At 59.3% G+C, this 19,745-nt stretch overlaps 1 protein-coding gene across 1 annotated transcript in view; it reads right to left on the reverse strand.

Moving 5' to 3' along the window:
- Positions 1-19,745, reverse strand: part of LOC128086404 (uncharacterized) — a 99,281-nt gene that overhangs the window by 36,334 nt on the left and 43,202 nt on the right. Inside the window, exons 6-8 of the mRNA XM_052695026.1 lie at positions 14,814-15,403; positions 12,877-12,922; positions 8,883-9,328 (exon numbers count right to left, since the gene is read on the reverse strand). Coding sequence (XP_052550986.1) covers positions 8,883-9,328; positions 12,877-12,922; positions 14,814-15,403 — 1,082 coding nt within the window. The remainder of the gene's footprint in view (positions 1-8,882; positions 9,329-12,876; positions 12,923-14,813; positions 15,404-19,745) is intronic.

The following is a 19,745-nucleotide window of genomic DNA, read 5'->3' on the forward strand; positions in this document are numbered from 1 at the left end:
CTGTGTGTCACAGCTGCTGCAGCATCGGCACGAGAACTTTGCGTTTTGGAAACTCTCGTTTGTTCAGTAGCTTCAATTCCAATTACATTTCACTACTACAATTAGAAAACTAAGTCCTTCTTTCCTTAGCTCATTGCCACCGCTTCCCTTGTCCGGATCCACCTCCCTTCCCTTCCCCTCCTCTACCCCCTTTTTGGCATGGACCCGTGGGTCTCGTCACGGTGATTAGATCTTAATTACGGCAAACACAACCAACACGACGACTCCCCTCGCCCCTCGCTCTGCCTGAGGGCGATGTTCACAGCCCTGTGCAGCACCTCATCAGCTTGCACATCCCGGTCCCGCCTCGGCGCTCTGTTGCTCACAGCACAGCACTGCTTCCCGCACGCCTTCACCAGCTCCCGCAGCGCTCCTCTGTCGGCCGCCTTCACGTATTCATCCAGCGAGCCGCCCCCCAGGTCTTCCTTCCTTGTGAACACCACCATCATGCGCTGCTTAGCGCCCTTCCCAAACAGCTTCTGCACGCTCTCCTGCACCTCGCGGTCCTCCCGCGTGTAACGGCCCAGCTGTGTCACCAGCAGCAGCACGCAGGGCTCCCGGGCAGCGAATCTGAGGCAGCGCTGGCGCTCCTCGGCCAAACGCTGCTCGTCCCACTGAGAGCCCCCGAAAATCGCCGGGGTGTCCATGACCACCACGCACCACTCGCCCCAATCCCGCCTGCCTTCTTTGCACGTGGTGGTGACGGGTTGGGACGCCAGCCGGGACTCGAAGCGCTCCTCGCCCAGCAACGTGTTGCCGGTGGCGCTGCGCCCCGCTCCGCTCCGCCCCAGCAGCACAACGCGCAGCTCCGGCCGCCGACCTGCGGGGACAGCGGGACACGGCTCGGACGGGACGGACAGCTTCTCCTCCAGGTACTGCCGACCCCACGCCGAGCTTCCATGGACCCCGTCCCGTTACAGACAACACCCTCAGAGCACGGACCCCGCGACCGGACAAGGAGACCGGGCCCCAAACCAGCAGGCACACAGGGCTCGTGGGCCGCATCCGCCCTCAGCCTCGATCTGTGCGGCTCTGAAAGCAGAGATGGGAGGCAGCCTCAGGACGCCCCCGAGGCCACGGCCTCCCACAGAGCCCACGCGAGCACGAGGCTGCACCAGGATGCGAACCCCCCGTGCTCCCCAGCACTCAGCCAGGAGCCCGATGGGCTGCAGCTGCCTGCATGCTGAGCTGAGCGGCTCACCTGTGCTGTGACGTCCTGCCATCGGGAGAGCGCTCACACTCACACGGGGAGCCTGGGAGGAGAGAGATTTTGAGTGAGAGGGGCACAAAGCTGCCCTGCTTCTCTCCCTATGCCAATGAAGGTGACACAGATGATCCCTGGGGACTCAGGTCAGTCCCACAGCCGCGTGTGCATGGACAAAGACAAGTGGCATCAAAGTTACCCATCTGCATTGACTTTGCCTTTGGAAAGAAATGTTGGCTGACCCTCATTCATGGAGGTCAGAACCCACTCCCTGAAAGCAGATTCTGCTGCCTCGGAATTTGTTCCGGCAGTGGCAGCAGAGCTGCAGTAACTCACCAAAGCAGCGCTGCGCTGTGTCCCAGCTCTGACTGCTGCACTCGTGCTGTTGCTGCTCTCGTCCCGCACAGCAGCGCCGGGGCTGGAAGCGCTGTGCAGCTCAGCAGCGCTTTTAGAAGCGGCGTCGGGAGGAGGGCAGTGCTGGGATCCCAGGTAGCGCTGCTCCACCATTGGCCACATCTGAGCTGCCCCAGTGCGGGGACACCGCCCGCTGTGCAAAGCCACATCCAGCCTGGGCTCGAGCACTTTTCCTTAGACAAACACACATTTGAAATATAAATATGCTCAGAGGAAAGAGAATTGGATAGTGTGTGTGATAGCAAGGTTCTGATTCAGTTTGCAGAAGCGGAAATTGAGCGTCAGTTTCCTCACTGAGCATTGCTGCTACAGCAGGGCACTCTGGGCTCACGTCCACCAGGATGACCAAAAGCCCGCAGAGCCCTTCTGTAGGGCTGCCGTCCAGCCTCTGTTTCTTTACATACACCCAGGACAGCCCCATCCCACGTGCAGAATGCAGCTCTTGCTCTCGGTCACCTCCATTCCGTTGGGCACTGCCTGGTCCTGCCATCACTAAGGCTCTCTCTTCACCCCTGACTGAGTCAGCAGCTCATGGCAGTGCAGTGCCATCCACAACCTTCCTCACTGCACCTCAGTGACAGTTTCCAGCCATGGAGAGAACACTGAAGAGAATCAGCCCTGACACGGAGCCCAGCGGAACCCCCCATGGCTGCCACCAGCACAGTGCCCCCCCGTCCCAGATCCCGGAGCCCCGGTCTTCCCCCACAGCACTGTGTGCGTGTGTAGCTGTGTGCTGAACGCTTCATCCTGACCATTCCTCCAGCAATGTGCTGCCCGTCCTGCTGCTGCCTCCGAGCTGCAGAGCGCCCACATCACCTGCACACGCCAGCTGAGGCCCAAGGGCCCACAGACGCCTTTCCCGTAAGCGCGCTCCGTTCCAGCAGTGCAGACAACACATCTCGCAGCAAAGGCTGCTGGAGAACCTCAGCTCTCGCACCGAGGGCAGCTCCCCTTCCACATCCCCGCCATCCTCCACAGCAGCCTGCATGCCCACAGCCACGGGCACCAGCCCTCCACATCCCATCCCCGCAGGCACAGCCGGCACTGGGCCTCGTCCCCACTGCACCGTGTGTGCGACCACCTCCTGCCAGCACTGCTCAGCACAGCAGAACCCAGGGCACAGACGGATGCTCCTCCACACAGCAATGCTCAGTGTTTATTGACAGCTCCTTCAGGCCCATCACCACACACCCTGCCTCACATCACCCCATACAGACAGCAGGAACGGCACAGCAGAGGAGGTCCCTGTTCTGGGACTGACCCCTGGCTGCCTACAGGATGGTACAAAACATTTCAAAGAATGCCTGAATGTCTTCCAGCAGGTTATTTCGTGTGTAACGCGGAGCACTGCCATTCTGCTCTACCATGGGATGCTGCCAGGGATGGGGCATCAGCAGCTCTTCCGGGAAACTCATTTATGGCCTCACCACCCTTGTCTTGAATAATTTCTTCATGATACCTAATCTAAACCTGCCCTCTTTTACATTCAAGCCATTCACCTTTGTCCTGTTGGTACATTCTCAGATAAAGGAATTGTTGTGCTGTGCAGTGCTGCAGCCCTGGCACGAGGACCCAGAAGCTGTGAGGTCTCCTCTTTTGAGACCTCTGTTGCCGCACACATGAGGCTGTGCCCCCTGCTCTGGGTGTCCCTGTGCAGGCAGGGCAGACCAAATCCCACATCCCCAAACCACAGCTCACCTGGGCTCAGGCATTTCTGCACACCGCCCCTCCATCCCCGCCCATCGGTCCCCCATCGCCCGCTGCCCAGGGCTGCGTCCCTTTGGCTGTGGAACCTCTGCAGGGACGGAGACCCCACTGCAGTGCTGGGCAGCCGCAGTGGTGCTCACCCACCTGCACAGACAGGAAAGGGAGTGCTGATGTTCCCTCAGAGTTCCTATGCTTCAAGTTGTGTCCATTGCCTCAGCTCTTCTTGCTCAGACCGGCTGTGGCACCAAGGAAGCTGTGGATGTGCTTTGGTGATTGCAGGTCATGTTTGGCAGGCCTTGCTCTGAGGTGCAGTGCTGTGCAGCTCCCTGCAGGCCTGGGCCTGGGGACTAATGGCTGGCCATGGGCACACTGGACTGGCCCTGGAGACGCATTGCTGTGAGTACACACGAGGACATGGGCTGCTTCATGGCAAGGACTGCATCCATGCAGACGTCTGCCTGCAGCTGAGAATGGGGCAGTGTTGCTGGTGCGTGGATGGATGCCCATGAAAAGCCCAGTGCCCATCACACTGCTGCTGTCCTTGCCTGTGAGCTGTGGGTGCAGCCCCAGCACCTCGAGCCACAGCCTGCACTTTCCATATTGCACTGCCTGGAGCTGGGAGCATTTACAGGAAATGCCTCTTTGTGGGACCTTTGGACCACAGCTCACAGCCTGTACTGGGTGGCACCATGCTGGCAGCAGCATTGCTAAGGCACGGCCTGCCCAGGGTGGGGGCATGGAGCATCCCAGACTTGATTTGAAAGGGATGGGGTTGTGGATGGACTTGCACTTGTGGGGCAGCATTGTGATACTGATGTAGCCCGGGAGGCCTCCCACCCCCCTAGTTTGAAATCAGCATGCTCAGCATGCTCCCTGAAATGCCTTTAGACCATTGCACACATCGTGGAAAATAAGCAGGAGGAGTTAAAAATCTGTGTTTAGGCAGATTGTGATCTGGTGGCAATTACAGAAACGTGGTGGGACAGATCACACGGCTGGAATGTGGTCATGGATGGCTGTGTCCTTCTCTGGGAATTCAGGCCAGCAAGGCAAGGTTGCTCTTTACATGAGAGAGCAACTACAGTATTGAGTACTGTGCAGTGGCAGATAGGAGCAGGTTGAGAATTTGTGGGTGAGAATTAAGGGGCAGACTGGCATGGGTGATACTGTTGTGGCTGTCTATTACAGGCCACCAGATCAGGATGAGGAAGCGGACGAGGCCTTCTGCAAGCAGCTGCTAGCAGCCTCACCATTATGTGGTTATCGTGGGGATTTTAACTACCCTGGTATCTGCTGGAAGGCCTCCTCAGCCCAGCAGCTGCAGTTCCAGAGGTTCCTCCCAAGCATTGATGGTAACTTCCTGATGCAAACAGTGGATGAACCAACCAGGAGAGGAGCGCTGCTGGATCTTATTCTCACTAATAAGGAGGGTAAGGTTGAAATGCTGAAGGCTGAGGGCAGCCTTGGCTGCAGAGATCATGTGGTGGTGGAATTCAGGATCTCGTGTGGCAAGAACGGAATACGGAGCAGAACCAAATCACAGCTCTGGACTTCAGAAGGGCCAACTTTGGCCTTCTCAAGCAATTGCTAGGGGAAATGCCATGGGATGGGGTACTTGAAGGTAAAGGGGCACAGGGTTGTTGGTTAGCAATCAAGGACCATTTCTTCCAAGCTGATGATCAGCACATCCCAGCAGGTAGGAAGTTCAGAAAGGGAGCGAGGAGACCTGCACGGTTCAACAGGAAACTGCTGGGCAAGCTCGAGTGGAAGAGGAGAGTCCACAGATCATGGAAGGAATGACTGGTCACCTGGGAGGATTATAAGACTTGTCAGAGGATGTAGGCAGGCAACTAGGAAAGCTAAGGCTTAGAATTAAACCTCGCAAGAGGGGTCAAGAACAACGAAAAGGGCTTCTTCAAATACAACCCAGATAAAACCAAAGCTAGAGGCAAAGTCGGCTCAGTGGTGAATGAGGAGGGCGCCCTGGGGACAGAAGATACAGAGAAAGTGGGCAGTGTTGCAAGAGCAGCTGAAGTGAAGCGGGCATTGCTGTGCCCCCAGCCTGGAAAAAGCCTCGGAGACTGAGAGGAGTCCCAGTGTGTGAACCACGTGGGCTGTTCTGATGAAGCGAAACTGCAAACCTGTTCACACAGCTGCACGGGGAGGAGGGTTGATATCTCGCTGCTCAGCATAGTGGGAAGCTAAAGGAGGAAGCAGAAAGGCTGAGGAGCGCCTGGGATTGCAGGAAAGGGATCGATTGGTGGAGTTGTTCTGCCATCCCTACTGGAAGGGTGCTGGAGATGCTCCTCAAGAGTGGGGGATCGTCTGCCTTCTCACAGTCAGGTGGAAAGGGGCGACCTCAAAGACGGCGAGGGATGGAAACCAGTCCCTGTTTGGGGCAGTAAGCCGACTGCCCCTCAGCCTGTCTCACCTTCCCAGGTGCCCTTACGTAACAGGTGTGAGTCTCTGGAGCTGGAGGGACTGGGGGGATGTGCATATCAGTGAAAGTCCATCCGTGCAGGAGAGGTTGCCCAAGGTTAGTCAGTCTGCTACAGCGTCAGTCAGGAAAAAAAGAAGGGCTGTTGTCGTAAGGGACTTCCTTCTGAGGCGAACCGAGGGCCCGATATGCTGCTTGGATCCGTCCCACAGGGAGCTCTGCTGCCTGCCTGGTGCCCAGGTGAGGTGTTGCCAGGAACATCGCTCGCCTCGTTAAGCCCTCCGATTATTATTCACTACTGGTTTTCCACATTGGAAATGAAAAGGTAGGCAAAACAAGTTCTGGGACAATCAAAAGGGACTTCAGGCCCCCAGCACAGGAAGGACGTGGAGCTCTTGGAGCGAGTCCAGAGGAGGACACTGAGATGAGCACAGGGCTGGAGCAGCTCTGCTGTGAGGAAAGGTTGAGGGATCTGGGCTTTTTGAGCTTGGAGAAGAGAAGGCTGGGGGGAGACCTCATGGTGGCCTTCAGTGCTTGAAGGGAGCGGATAAACAGGGGGGGAATGGCTGTGTGTGAGGGTGGGTGGTGATGGGACAAGGGGAATGGTTTTAAAGTGAGACAGGGGAGGTTTGGGTTGGATATGAGGAGGAAGTTTTTGAGCCAGAGGGTGGTGAGGCACTGGCACAGGTTGCCCAAGGAGGCTGTGGATGCCCCATCCCTGCAGGCATTCAAGGCCAGGCTGGATGTGGCTCTGGGCAGCCTGGGCTGCTGGTTGGTGACCTGCACACAGCAGGAGGGTTGAAAGTCGATGATTATTGTGGTCCTTTTCAACCCAGGCCATTCTATGATTCTACGATCTCTTGAGGTCGCTTCCAATCCCTGACGTTCTGTGATTGTGTTCCCCCCCTGAGTGCATGAGGATGGTGGGATCACAGAACGTCCTGAGTTGGAAGGGATCCTTGACTCCACGTTGGACAAGCCAAACAAAAACCCTTTGTGTGAGAGTGGAGTCCCAGCACTCTGGCAGTGTGGTCCCAGCACTCGAGTTCATGCCCACTGCCGAGGCGAGTTGCTCCCTGCTCACCATCCTCTGGGGCAGAGCCTTACCCTTTCCTCCATCCAACCCTCCCCTGACAGCTCCATGCTGTTCCCTCACGCCCTGCTGCTGCCACAGAGAGCTGAGCTCAGTGCTGCCCATCCGCAGCCTTTGAGGAGCTGTAGATCCATGAGGAGGTGCAGCTGCAGTGAGCCCTCCCCTCAGCCTCCTCTGCTTTGGGCCCAATAAACACAGGGCCCTCAGCTCTCCTCACACCCCTTGCCCTGCAGACCCTTCCCCATCTCCACAACCATCCTTTGGATGCTCTCTCACAGCTCCGTGTCCTTCTCACACAGCAGCACCCAACCTGCACCCTGTGCTCGAGGTCAGACCGCAGCACAGAGCAGACAGGACGGTCCCTGTCCTCGCCAGCACTGCTGGGCCTTCTGCTCCCCCAGAAGGGGAAGGGGCCCTTTTGGCTGCAGGGCCCCACCTGCAGACACACTGTGTGAGGCACAAAGTGCACAAACAGACACATGCTGTAACTGCACTCAGCTCTGGGAAGTGCAGATACTGAAACTAAGAGTGAAGGAAGGCAGAGAGCCTCAGTTCTTGCACATGGGGCAGCCCCCCTTCCACATGACAGCCATCCCCAGAACAACCTGAACGCTCCATGGCCTCTCCAGCCCTGACAGAGTCAGCAGATCATTGCTCTCTATAACTTCCTGAAGGGAGGCTGTAGTGAGCTGGGGGTCGGCCTCTTCTCTCGTGTCATCAGTGATAGGACCAGAGGGAATGGTTTCAAGCTACGGCAGGGGAGATTCAGGCTGGACATGAGGAAGTATTACTTTTCAGAAAGGGTGGTCAGGCACTGAAATGGATGCCCAGGGAGGTGGTGGAGTCACGGACCCTGGGGGTGTTCAAGGAAAGGCTGGATGTTGTGTTGAGGGACATGATTTAGTAGGAGCTGTTGGGAATAGGTGAACGGTTGGACTGGATGAGCTTTCAGGTCTTTTCCAACCTTGGTGATTCTATGATTCTATGATTCTATGATTCTATGATTCTATGATTCTATGATTCTATGATTCTATGATTCTATGATTCATGGCAGTGCAGTGCCATCCACAACCTTCCTCACTGCACCTCAGTGACAGTTTCCAGCCATGGAGAGAACACTGAAGAGAATCAGCCCTGACACGGAGCCCAGCGGAACCCCCCATGGCTGCCACCAGCACAGTGCCCCCCCGTCCCAGATCCCGGAGCCCCGGTCTTCCCCCACAGCACTGTGTGCGTGTGTAGCTGTGTGCTGAACGCTTCATCCTGACCATTCCTCCAGCAATGTGCTGCCCGTCCTGCTGCTGCCTCCGAGCTGCAGAGCGCCCACATCACCTGCACACGCCAGCTGAGGCCCAAGGGCCCACAGACGCCTTTCCCGTAAGCGCGCTCCGTTCCAGCAGTGCAGACAACACATCTCGCAGCAAAGGCTGCTGGAGAACCTCAGCTCTCGCACCGAGGGCAGCTCCCCTTCCACATCCCCGCCATCCTCCACAGCAGCCTGCATGCCCACAGCCACGGGCACCAGCCCTCCACATCCCATCCCCGCAGGCACAGCCGGCACTGGGCCTCGTCCCCACTGCACCGTGTGTGCGACCACCTCCTGCCAGCACTGCTCAGCACAGCAGAACCCAGGGCACAGACGGATGCTCCTCCACACAGCAATGCTCAGTGTTTATTGACAGCTCCTTCAGGCCCATCACCACACACCCTGCCTCACATCACCCCATACAGACAGCAGGAACGGCACAGCAGAGGAGGTCCCTGTTCTGGGACTGACCCCTGGCTGCCTACAGGAAGGTACAAAACTTTTCACGCAATGTCTGTGTGTCTTCCTCCAGCATTTCCTGTGTGTAACACGGAGCTCTGAGATTCTTCTCGACCATGGCATCAATCATGCTGATGAGATCTGCAACCTGCCGATCCCTCGCCTCCCCACTGGCTCTGTTGCTGAAAGCAATGCATCGATTTCCACACTTGTCTGCCATCACTTTGAGGTATGGTCTCTCTTCTATGAAAACACTGAGGTCTTCTGGATGCTTCAGCTCCTCTGCTCGGGTGAATAACAGGATTGTGTACTTGCGTGTTTTCTTGTGGAACATCTTGGTCACCCACTCAGCCACTTTCTCCTCTTCCTCTGTGATTCGTCCCAGCTGCATCACCAGGATGATGGCATGGACACCTTCACTGGTTTTCTGAAAGGCATTCTTAATCTTTTCAGCTGTTTTTTCATTGGTTTCCCTTGTATCAAATAGGCCAGGAGTGTCGATAACAAGAACTGGTCTTCCATTAACATGGTCCTTGACGTCCTTGCACTCTTGGGTTACCAAATGTGCTGACAACATGGAACGAAATGCCTCCTTCCCAAGGATGGTGTTCCCTGTCGCACTCTTGCCGGTCCCCGTCTTGCCCACCAGCAGGATCCTCAGCTCGGACTCTGTGGACCAAGCAGAGACGAGTGTGAGCCCCGCGGTGCCAGGACACCCCCTGCTGACCACGGAGTGCCGGCGCCACGAGGAAAGGTGTCCCCGAGCCACCGCTGTGCCCTGCGGGGACGGGACGGGGCACGGGCTGGAGCCGGCTGCCAGCAGGCACGCAGCGCTCGCTCGGCCCCGTCCGCCCTCAGCCTCGCTCTGTGAGCTCTCAGCGCTCAGAGATGGGAGGCAGCCTCAGGACGCCCCCGAGGCCACGGCCTCCCACGAAGCCCACATGAACTCCCCGTGCTTCCCAGCACTCAGCCAGGAGCCCGGCTGGGCTGCAGCTGCCTGCATGCGGAGCTGAGCGGCTCACCTTTGCTGTGACGTCCTGCCATCGGGACAATGCTCATAGAGGGAGCCTGAAAGGAGAGAGATTTTAAGTGAGAATAGCACAAACCTCCTGTGCTTCCCTCCCTGTGCTAATGAAAGTGATGCAAATGATCAGTGCACCATCCCTGGGACACATCACTGTGAGGACATACGAGCACATGGGCAGCTGCATGACAAGGACTGCAGCCCTGCAGTCCCCTGCCCAGGGCTGAGAATGGGGGCAATGCTGCTGGTGTGAGCATGGACTGCCACGAAAGGCCTTCTGCCCATCACACTCCTGCCATCCCCAGTTGTGAGCAGTGGGTGCAACCTCAGCACCCCGAGCCACAGCCTGCACTTTCAGTACTGCACTGCCTGGAGCTGAGAGCATTTATGGGAAATGCCTCTTTGTGGGGCTTCTGGCCCATGGCTCAGTCTGTACGCGGATGGCACCACAGTGGCAGCACTGCTGCCTGGGCATGGCCTGCAAAAGCTGGGAACCTGGAGCATCACTGCACTCCTCTTGGGGCCCTGAGAGCGGCAGGATCACAGAATGCCCTGAGTTGGAAGGCACTCCTGGCTTCCACACTGAACATTCCAAACCCAAACCCTATGCCTGAGAACGGTGTTTCAGGGCTCCAGCAGCTCAGCCTGTGCCCACTTCCCAGGGGAGCTGCTCCATGCCCTCTGCCCTCGGGCGCAGCCTTTCCCTCACCCGCAAACAACACTCCTCTAACAGCTCCATGCTTTCCGATGGGGGCTGTCACTGTCAGAGTGGAGCTCAGTGCTGCTCCTTCTCAGCAGCCATAGGGCCATTAGGGGCTGCAAGGCCACGAGGAGGTGCAGCTGCAGTGAGCCCTCCCCTCAGCCTCCTCTGCTTTGGGCCCAATAAACACAGGGCCCTCAGCTCTCCTCACACCCCTTGCCCTGCAGACCCTTCCCCATCTCCACAACCATCCTTTGGATGCTCTCTCACAGCTCCGTGTCCTTCTCACACAGCAGCACCCAACCTGCACCCTGTGCTCGAGGTCAGACCGCAGCACAGAGCAGACAGGACGGTCCCTGTCCTCGCCAGCACTGCTGGGCCTTCTGCTTCCCCAAAAGGGGAAGGGGCCCTTTTGGCTGCAGGACACTGCAGGCTCATGTCCACTGGGCCGTCCCACAGCCCCCAGAGCCCTTCTGTGCAGCTGTCAGCCACCCTCTGCTCCCCCAGTCCGTACTGAGAAGCCATGTCCAGCCACTGAAGGGAACACTGAACAGAACCAGCCCTGAAATGGAGCCCTTTGGAACCCCCAGGGACTGCCACCAGTGCGTGCCACCCGTGTCCCAACGCATGGGCCTGAGGCATCAGCACAGCTTTCACCAATCTCACTGGGTCTGTGCCTGTCTGTGTGCTGGGTGCTTTGTCTGCAATGTTCTGTGAGCAATGGTATGGAAGGCACTGCTGGACTCCAAGAGAACTACTTCACTCAGCTCCCCTTGGTCTACTGAGTGGGAGAGATGTCCCAAAGGAGATGAAGCTGGCGGAGGGGTGAGCAGGCAGAACAATCCCACCAGCCAGAAGGTAGGCACGAGGATCTCCGAGCAGCAAGCTCCAGCCCAGCACCAGGCACGGGGCTTGGCATCCCAAGAGCTGCGGCAGCAACCAGCACAGTGTGCCAGGGAGCTGTGGAGCTCCCATTGCTGCCTACAGACACCTAGGGCTTCCAGACCGGTGCACAATGTCTCACAAACACGCTGTTGCCATAGATATGCCCAGGGCTGATAACAGAAATACGAGCAAAGGGAGGGAGAGAGCACCTCAGCACTTGCATCATGGGCCGCTCCCCCTCCCCACCAAGGGCTTGCCTCATTCTTGCACTCAGGACCAGGGCTGATGGCCCCACAGGGACAGGGCTGCTCATTGGGCTGCCCACACAGCTCTTCTGCTGGCTGCTCTCAACAAGGGAGGCGCGAAGCCTCGCATCCACGCGCTGCTCAGCACTGCATCCGTGTGCCCCAGCATGAGGCTGTCAGCACTGGGCCTGGTCCTGACCACATCAAATGCGTAACCACCCCCTCCCAGCCCTGCCCAGCACAGCAGAACCCAGGGCATGCGCAGGTGCTCAACCAGACAGCGGGGCTCAAGCACTTGTTGAGAGCTCCTTCGGGCACCACACTCCGTGCCCCACATGTACCGCGAAGGCGGGGAACGGCACGGCTGAGGAGGCTGTTTCCTCTCTGACTGAGCCCTTGCTTCCCACACGATGGTACCGACCTTCTCCAGCATTTCTCGCGTGTAACACGGAGCGTCACCATTCTGCTCTACCATGGCGTCAATCATGGCGATGAGCTCTGCAACCTGCCGATCCCTCGCCTCCCCAGTGGCTCTGTTGCTGAAACCGAGGTACCGATTTCCACACTTGGCTGCCAGCTCCTTGAGGCATCCGCTCCTTTCTATGAACCTCTTCAGATCTTCGGGATGCTGCAGCTCCTCTGCTCGGGTGAATAACAGGATTGTGTACTTGTGTGCTTCAGTATGGGACATCTTGGACAGCCACTGAGCCTCTTCCAGTGTGATTGGGCCCAGCTGCATCACCAGGACGATGGCATGGACCCCTCCGGACAGGAACTGAAAGGCTTTCTTCTCAGCTGTTTTCAGGTTGTCTTCCATAGTGACATGAAAGCCAGGAGTGTCAACAACAACCAGTGACCGTCCAGCAGAGCAGCCTTTGACTTCCTTGCACTCTTGGGTTACTGACTGTGGTGACAGATAAGATTCAAATGCCTCCTTCCCAAGGATGGTGTTCCCTGTCGCACTCTTGCCACTCCCTGTCTTGCCCACCAGCAGGATCCTCAGCTCGGACTCTGTGGACCAAGCAGAGATGAGTGTGAGCCCCGCGGTGCCGGGACACCCCCTGCTGGCCACGGAGTGCCGGCGCCACGAGGAAAGGTGTCCCCGAGCCACCGCTGTGCCCTGCGGGGACGGGACGGGGCACGGGCTGGAGCCGGCTGCCAGCAGGCACGCAGCGCTTGCTCGGCCCCGTCCGCCCTCAGCCTCGCTCTGTGAGCTCTCAGCGCTCAGAGATGGGAGGCAGCCTCAGGACGCCCCCGAGGCCACGGCCTCCCACGAAGCCCACATGAACTCCCCGTGCTTCCCAGCACTCAGCCAGGAGCCCGATGGGCTGCGCCTGCCTGCATGCAGAGCTGAGCGGCTCACCTTTGCTGTGACGTCCTGCCATCGGGACAATGCTCATAGAGGGAGCCTGAAAGGAGAGAGATTTTAAGTGAGAATAGCACAAACCTCCTGTGCTTCCCTCCCTGTGCTAATGAAAGTGATGCAAATGATCAGTGCACCGTCCCTGGGACACATCACTGTGAGGACATACGAGCACATGGGCAGCTGCATGACAAGGACTGCAGCCCTGCAGACCCCTGCCCAGGGCTGAGAATGGGGGCAGTGCTGCTGGTGTGAGCATGGACTGCCACGAAAGGCCTTCTGCCCATCACACTCCTGCCATCCCCAGTTGTGAGCAGTGGGTGCAACCTCAGCACCCCGAGCCACAGCCTGCACTTTCAGTACTGCACTGCCTGGAGCTGAGAGCATTTATGGGAAATGCCTCTTTGTGGGGCTTCTGGCCCATGGCTCAGTCTGTACGCGGATGGCACCACAGTGGCAGCACTGCTGCCTGGGCATGGCCTGCAAAAGCTGGGAACCTGGAGCATCACTGCACTCCTCTTGGGGCCCTGAGAGCGGCAGGATCACAGAATGCCCTGAGTTGGAAGGCACTCCTGGCTTCCACACTGAACATTCCAAACCCAAACCCTATGCCTGAGAACGGTGTTTCAGGGCTCCAGCAGCTCAGCCTGTGCCCACTTCCCAGGGGAGCTGCTCCATGCCCTCTGCCCTCGGGCGCAGCCTTTCCCTCACCCGCAAACAACACTCCTCTAACAGCTCCATGCTTTCCGATGGGGGCTGTCACTGTCAGAGTGGAGCTCAGTGCTGCTCCTTCTCAGCAGCCATAGGGCCATTAGGGGCTGTAAGGCCACGAGGAGGTGCAGCTGCAGTGAGCCCTCCCCTCAGCCTCCTCTGCTTTGGGCCCAATAAACACAGGGCCCTCAGCTCTCCTCACACCCCTTGCCCTGCAGACCCTTCCCCATCTCCGCAGCCATCCTTTGGATGCTCTCTCACAGCTCCGTGTCCTTCTCACACAGCAGCACCCAACCTGCACCCTGTGCTCGAGGTCAGACCGCAGCACAGAGCAGACAGGACGGTCCCTGTCCTCGCCAGCACTGCTGGGCCTTCTGCTCCCCCAGAAGGGGAAGGGGCCCTTTTGGCTGCAGGACACTGCAGGCTCATGTCCACCTGGCCGTCCCACAGCCCCCAGAGCCCTTCTGTGCAGCTGTCAGCCACCCTCTGCTCCCCCAGTCCGTACTGAGAAGCCATGTCCAGCCACTGAAGGGAACACTGAACAGAACCAGCCCTGAAATGGAGCCCTTTGGAACCCCCAGGGACTGCCACCAGTGCGTGCCACCCGTGTCCCAACGCATGGGCCTGAGGCATCAGCACAGCTTTCACCAATCTCACTGGGTCTGTGCCTGTCTGTGTGCTGGGTGCTTTGTCTGCAATGTTCTGTGAGCAATGGTATGGAAGGAAATGGTATGGAACAGAAATACAAGCTAAAGGAGGGAGAGAGCACCTCAGCACTTGCATCATGGGCCGCTCCCCCTCCCCACCAAGGGCTTGCCTCATTCTTGCACTCAGGACCAGGGCTGATGGCCCCACAGGGACAGGGCTGCTCATTGGGCTGCCCACACAGCTCTTCTGCTGGCTGCTCTCAACAAGGGAGGCGCGAAGCCTCGCATCCACGCGCTGCTCAGCACTGCATCCGTGTGCCCCAGCATGAGGCTGTCAGCACTGGGCCTGGTCCTGACCACATCAAATGCGTAACCACCCCCTCCCAGCCCTGCCCAGCACAGCAGAACCCAGGGCATGCGCAGGTGCTCAACCAGACAGCGGGGCTCAAGCACTTGTTGAGAGCTCCTTCGGGCACCACACTCCGTGCCCCACATGTACCGCGAAGGCGGGGAACGGCACGGCTGAGGAGGCTGTTTCCTCTCTGACTGAGCCCTTGCTTCCCACACGATGGTACCGACCTTCTCCAGCATTTCTCGCGTGTAACACGGAGCGTCACCATTCTGCTCTACCATGGCGTCAATCATGGCGATGAGCTCTGCAACCTGCCGATCCCTCGCCTCCCCAGTGGCTCTGTTGCTGAAACCGAGGTACCGATTTCCACACTTGGCTGCCAGCTCCTTGAGGCATCCGCTCCTTTCTATGAAGCTCTTCAGATCTTCGGGATGCTGCAGCTCCTCTGCTCGGGTGAATAACAGGATTGTGTACTTGTGTGCTTCAGTATGGGACATCTTGGACAGCCACTCAGCCTCTTCCAGTGTGATTGGGCCCAGCTGCATCACCAGGACGATGGCATGGACCCCTCCGGACAGGAACTGAAAGGCTTTCTTCTCAGCTGTTTTCAGGTTGTCTTCCATAGTGACATGAAAGCCAGGAGTGTCAACAACAACCAGTGACCGTCCAGCAGAGCAGCCTTTGACTTCCTTGCACTCTTGGGTTACTGACTCTGGTGACAGATAAGATTCAAGTTCCTCCTTCCCAAGGATGGTGTTCCCTGTCGCACTCTTGCCACTCCCCGTCCTGCCCACCAGCAGGATCCTCAGCTCGGACTCTGTGGACCAAGCAGAGACGAGTGTGAGCCCCGCGGTGCCGGGACACCCCCTGCTGGCCACGGAGTGCCGGCGCCACGAGGAAAGGTGTCCCCGAGCCACCGCTGTGCCCTGCGGGGACGGGACGGGGCACGGGCTGGAGCCGGCTGCCAGCAGGCACGCAGCGCTCGCTCAGCTCTTCCTGGCCCTGTCCCCTCTCTCAGCTCTCCCACAGGAAACTGATCGTGCCCAGCAGGAAGCCAAGCCCAAACTGAAGGTTCTGAACAAAGGATCCTCTGCAAAAAGGACACAAAGCCCCACGGCTGCACTGAAATGCTCACAGCACGGCTCCCACCGCCACCTTCCCCAGTCCGTGGAGAAGCAGCTGGGGACTGCGGCCAGTGCAGCAGCTCCTCTGGCTTTGGTGCCACACAGCCCACAGCGTCTCCTCACTGCCACAAGATCGGCTCCAGCTTCACCCCAGCGCCAACAACACGCTGTGGGCAGCCCAGCTCCCCCCCTGCAGTGGCCTCAGGCTCCATCGGGAGGAACGCGTGGCCCTGAGGCTGCCCAGGAATGTCCGTCTCTAGCATTGCTCAGAGGGCTGCACCCAGTGCTCCTCCAAAAGCAGGAACAGAAAGTGAAGGCGATCTGACAGCAACCTGAGTCCCAGCACTGGGTGGAGTAAGCAAAAGCCCAGGCTGAACTGCTCCACTTCCGAGAATTCAGGCGCTCAGCAGAAAATGCAGCAGCGTTTGTGCAGGGTTGTTTTTTCCGCCCCTCCCTGCCCTGCGCGGCTTCAGTGACGCACGGCTTCCGTGCAACAGCCGCAGAGACAGCAAGGCTTGCCGTATGGCTTTCCCCCTGCGCTGTGTCTCAGGCTGTACCCACCGCACACCGCTGTGCCGCCCGCCCTCAGCCGTGCTCTGTGCGGCTCTCAGAGCGGGGAGATGGGAGGCAGCCTCAGGAGATGCAACAGCGCGCAGGGGGGGAGCAGCTTACCTGTGCTGTGACGTCCTGCCATCGGGAGAGCGCTCACACTCACACAGAGGAAGCCTGGAAGGAGAGAGATTTTGAGTGAGAGGGGCACAAAGCTGCCCTGCTTCCCTCCCTGTGCCAATGAAGGTGACACAGATGATCTCTGGGGACTCACGTCAGTCCCACAGCCGCGTGTGCATGGACAAAGCCAAATGGCATCAAAGTTACCCATCTGCATTGACTTTGTCAGCATCTTTGGAAAGAGATATTGGATGAATTGTATTCATAGAAGTCAGAACCCACTCCTCGGAAGCAGATTCTGCTGCCTTGGAATTTGTTCCGGCAGTGGCAGCAGAGCTGCAGCAACTCACCAAAGCAGCGCTGCGCTGTGTCCCAGCTCTGACTGCTGCACTCGTGCTGTTGCTGCTCTCGTCCCGCACAGCAGCGCCGGGGCTGGAAGCGCTGTGCAGCTCAGCAGCGCTTTTAGAGGCGGCGTCGGGAGGAGGGCAGTGCTGGGATCCCAGGTAGCGCTGCTCCACCATTGGCCACATCTGAGCTGCCCCAGTGCGGGGACACCGCCCGCTGTGCAAAGCCACATCCAGCCTGGACTCGGGCGCTGCCAGGGATGGGGCATCAGCAGCTCTTCCGGGAAACTCATTTATGGCCTCACCACCCTTGTCTTGAGGAATTCCTTCACGATACCTTCTCTGAAACTGCTCCATTTACATGTCAGCCATTCACCTTTGTCCTACTGGTTCACTCTCAGTGAACAGAAGCACAGCTGTGCCGTGCAGTGCTGCAGCCCTGGCACAAGGACCCAGAGGCTGTGGGGTTTTCTCCTTGTGCACATTCAGCCCTCACACATGAGGCTGTGCCACCTGTTCTGCGTGTCCCTGTGGAGGCAGGGGAGACCAAATCCCACCATCCCCAAACCACAGCTCACTTGGGGCCTCAGGCACCTCTGCAGACCACCCACTCTAACAGCCCCATGCCCTTCTCACGCAGCAGCACCCCATGCTCGAGGTCAGGCTGCAGCACAGAGCAGAGGGCACAGTCCCTTCCCTCACCAGCACTGCTGGGCTGCTGCACCCAGCGGTTGGGGCTCTTTTGGCTGCAGGGCATTCTAATGGCTCACATGCACCGGGCCGTCCCACAGCCCCCAGAGCCCTTCTGTGCGGCTGCTGTCCGACCTCTGCTCCTCCTCCCCCCATACTGAGAAGCCAAACCCAGTCACTGAAGGGAACACTGGAGAGAATCAGCCCTGAGATGGAGCCCTGTGGAGCCCCCAGTGACTGCCACCAGCACATCTCCCCCCGTGTCTCAACACGGCCAGCCCAGCATTCACCCATCACACCGTGCCCGTGTCCAGCTGTGTGCCAGGCGTTGTGCCTGCAGGTTCCTGGGAGCAATGCTATGGAGGCACTGCAGGAGCCGAAACAGCTCTGCATCCAACCGGCTGGATCCCCACGAGCAGCTCAGTGGGTGACTGCTGGACCTGCACACGGAGTTCCCAGGACAGGTTTTGCCCCTCACCAGCCCGCGTTGGCTGCTGACAATGACTGCGTTGTCTCTCAGCTCTGTGTGCAGCTGAGGGCAGCGGTCCCGGGGCTGCAGAGACCCCGCACAAGGGGAACCCCCCACCCCCGGCCGTCCCTTTGCCTGCTGCACGGGGCTGGACGGGGCCCAGAGGGGCCGTGTGGTTCCTGCTCAGCGTGTGACTTTCGGGAATGGGAGCGGCTCAGCCCGGGCTTTGGTTCACCCGAGGGCAGCAGGAGCAGCAGGAATGCTTTCACTTCCTGTTGTCACACAGCCCAGAGCTCAGCGCCCTGCGCTCCCTTGGGGGCTCGAGTTCCCCCTGACGGCGACAAAGAACAACAGCTGCACTTTCTCCTCCCTTTTCCAGAGGCCCCTCGTGGGGATGGGCTCTGTCCGGGCTGTGATTCCCGCTGGTTTCAGAACAGTGCTGATGCTGCTGACGGCGCCCTGGACCGCTGGGAGCAGCAGGAAGCAATGCTGCATGCAGAGCGCTAATTAAAACACAAACATTACACTAATTACCGTAATTATCCTTTAGTGCCTCCATAAGCAATGCTCAGGGATCTCCCCAAACCCTGCGCCCACCCCGCGCAGCGCGCAGCGGGCGACGTCGCGGCGGCACCGGGCGCTGCGCTCCGGCGAGTCGAAGGCGTCGGGCGCGTCCACCGCGTGCACGCCGTAAGCCCTCCACGAGCCGCTCCGCCGCTCGCTCCTCCGCGCCACCGCACGCGTGGGGTGAATCGCGGGGAGCAGCCGGGGGTTGGCTGAAGGCTCCGCGGCAGGGCCAAAGGTGGCGCATTCCATAAGCGCCTTTCCCGTCCACGCTCCCGTTTCCCGTCAACGCGCTCGGTTCCCTCAGCGCCGTCCCGGGCAGCGGAGCCGCGCGGTACCGCCGCCCCCCTCGAGCTCGAACGGACGCGCCGCCCCGCCGCCCCGCGCTCCCTCAGCGCCGCGTCCCCCAGCCGAGCTCCTCCGCGCCGCGCGGCCCCGGGGGTCGCCACCCGCTCTGCCGGCCCCGCTCTCGCCCAGCACCCGGGCCGAGCTCCCGGGGGCTCCGGGGTGGCCGGACGCTTCCCGACCCGCCGCGACGCGACGCGCTCCCCTGGGGGCTGCCGGCCCGACGGGGAGCGGCGCGCCGCCGGCACCGGGGCTGCTCGCAGGGCGGCTCCGAGCCGGGGCGGCTCCTCGGTGCCCGCTCTCACCCGGCGCCGTTCGGCCCCGGCCGCAGCCGCGCAGCCGTCGCGGTTTCGAGTTTTTTCCTCGTTATTCCACATTCCCTGCGTCACGCAGCGATGGGAGTCAACGGGGCGACGCGGCGGCTCCGAAGAATGAGCTACAATTCCCAGAAAGGCACGGCGCTCCCACAACGCTTTATTTTGTGATTTCCATCTTCCAGGAGGAGGCCATGACAGCAGAACCCAAAGCTCACAGCAGCGCTCTCCTTTGCTACCTGTGTGTCACAGCTGCTGCAGCATCGGCACGAGAACTTTGCGTTTTGGAAACTCTCGTTTGTTCAGTAGCTTCAATTCCAATTACATTTCACTACTACAATTAGAAAACTAAGTCCTTCTTTCCTTAGCTCATTGCCACCGCTTCCCTTGTCCGGATCCACCTCCCTTCCCTTCCCCTCCTCTACCCCCTTTTTGGCATGGACCCGTGGGTCTCGTCACGGTGATTAGATCTTAATTACGGCAAACACAACCAACACGACGACTCCCCTCGCCCCTCGCTCTGCCTGAGGGCGATGCTCACAGCCCTGTGCAGCACCTCATCAGCCTGCACATCCCGGTCCCGCCTCGGCGCTCTGTTGCTCACAGCACAGCACTGCTTCCCGCACGCCTTCACCAGCTC

This window comes from Tympanuchus pallidicinctus, unplaced genomic scaffold (genome assembly GCF_026119805.1).
Source record: "Tympanuchus pallidicinctus isolate F22 unplaced genomic scaffold, pur_lepc_1.0 scaffold3, whole genome shotgun sequence".
Lineage (NCBI taxonomy): Eukaryota > Metazoa > Chordata > Aves > Galliformes > Phasianidae > Tympanuchus > Tympanuchus pallidicinctus.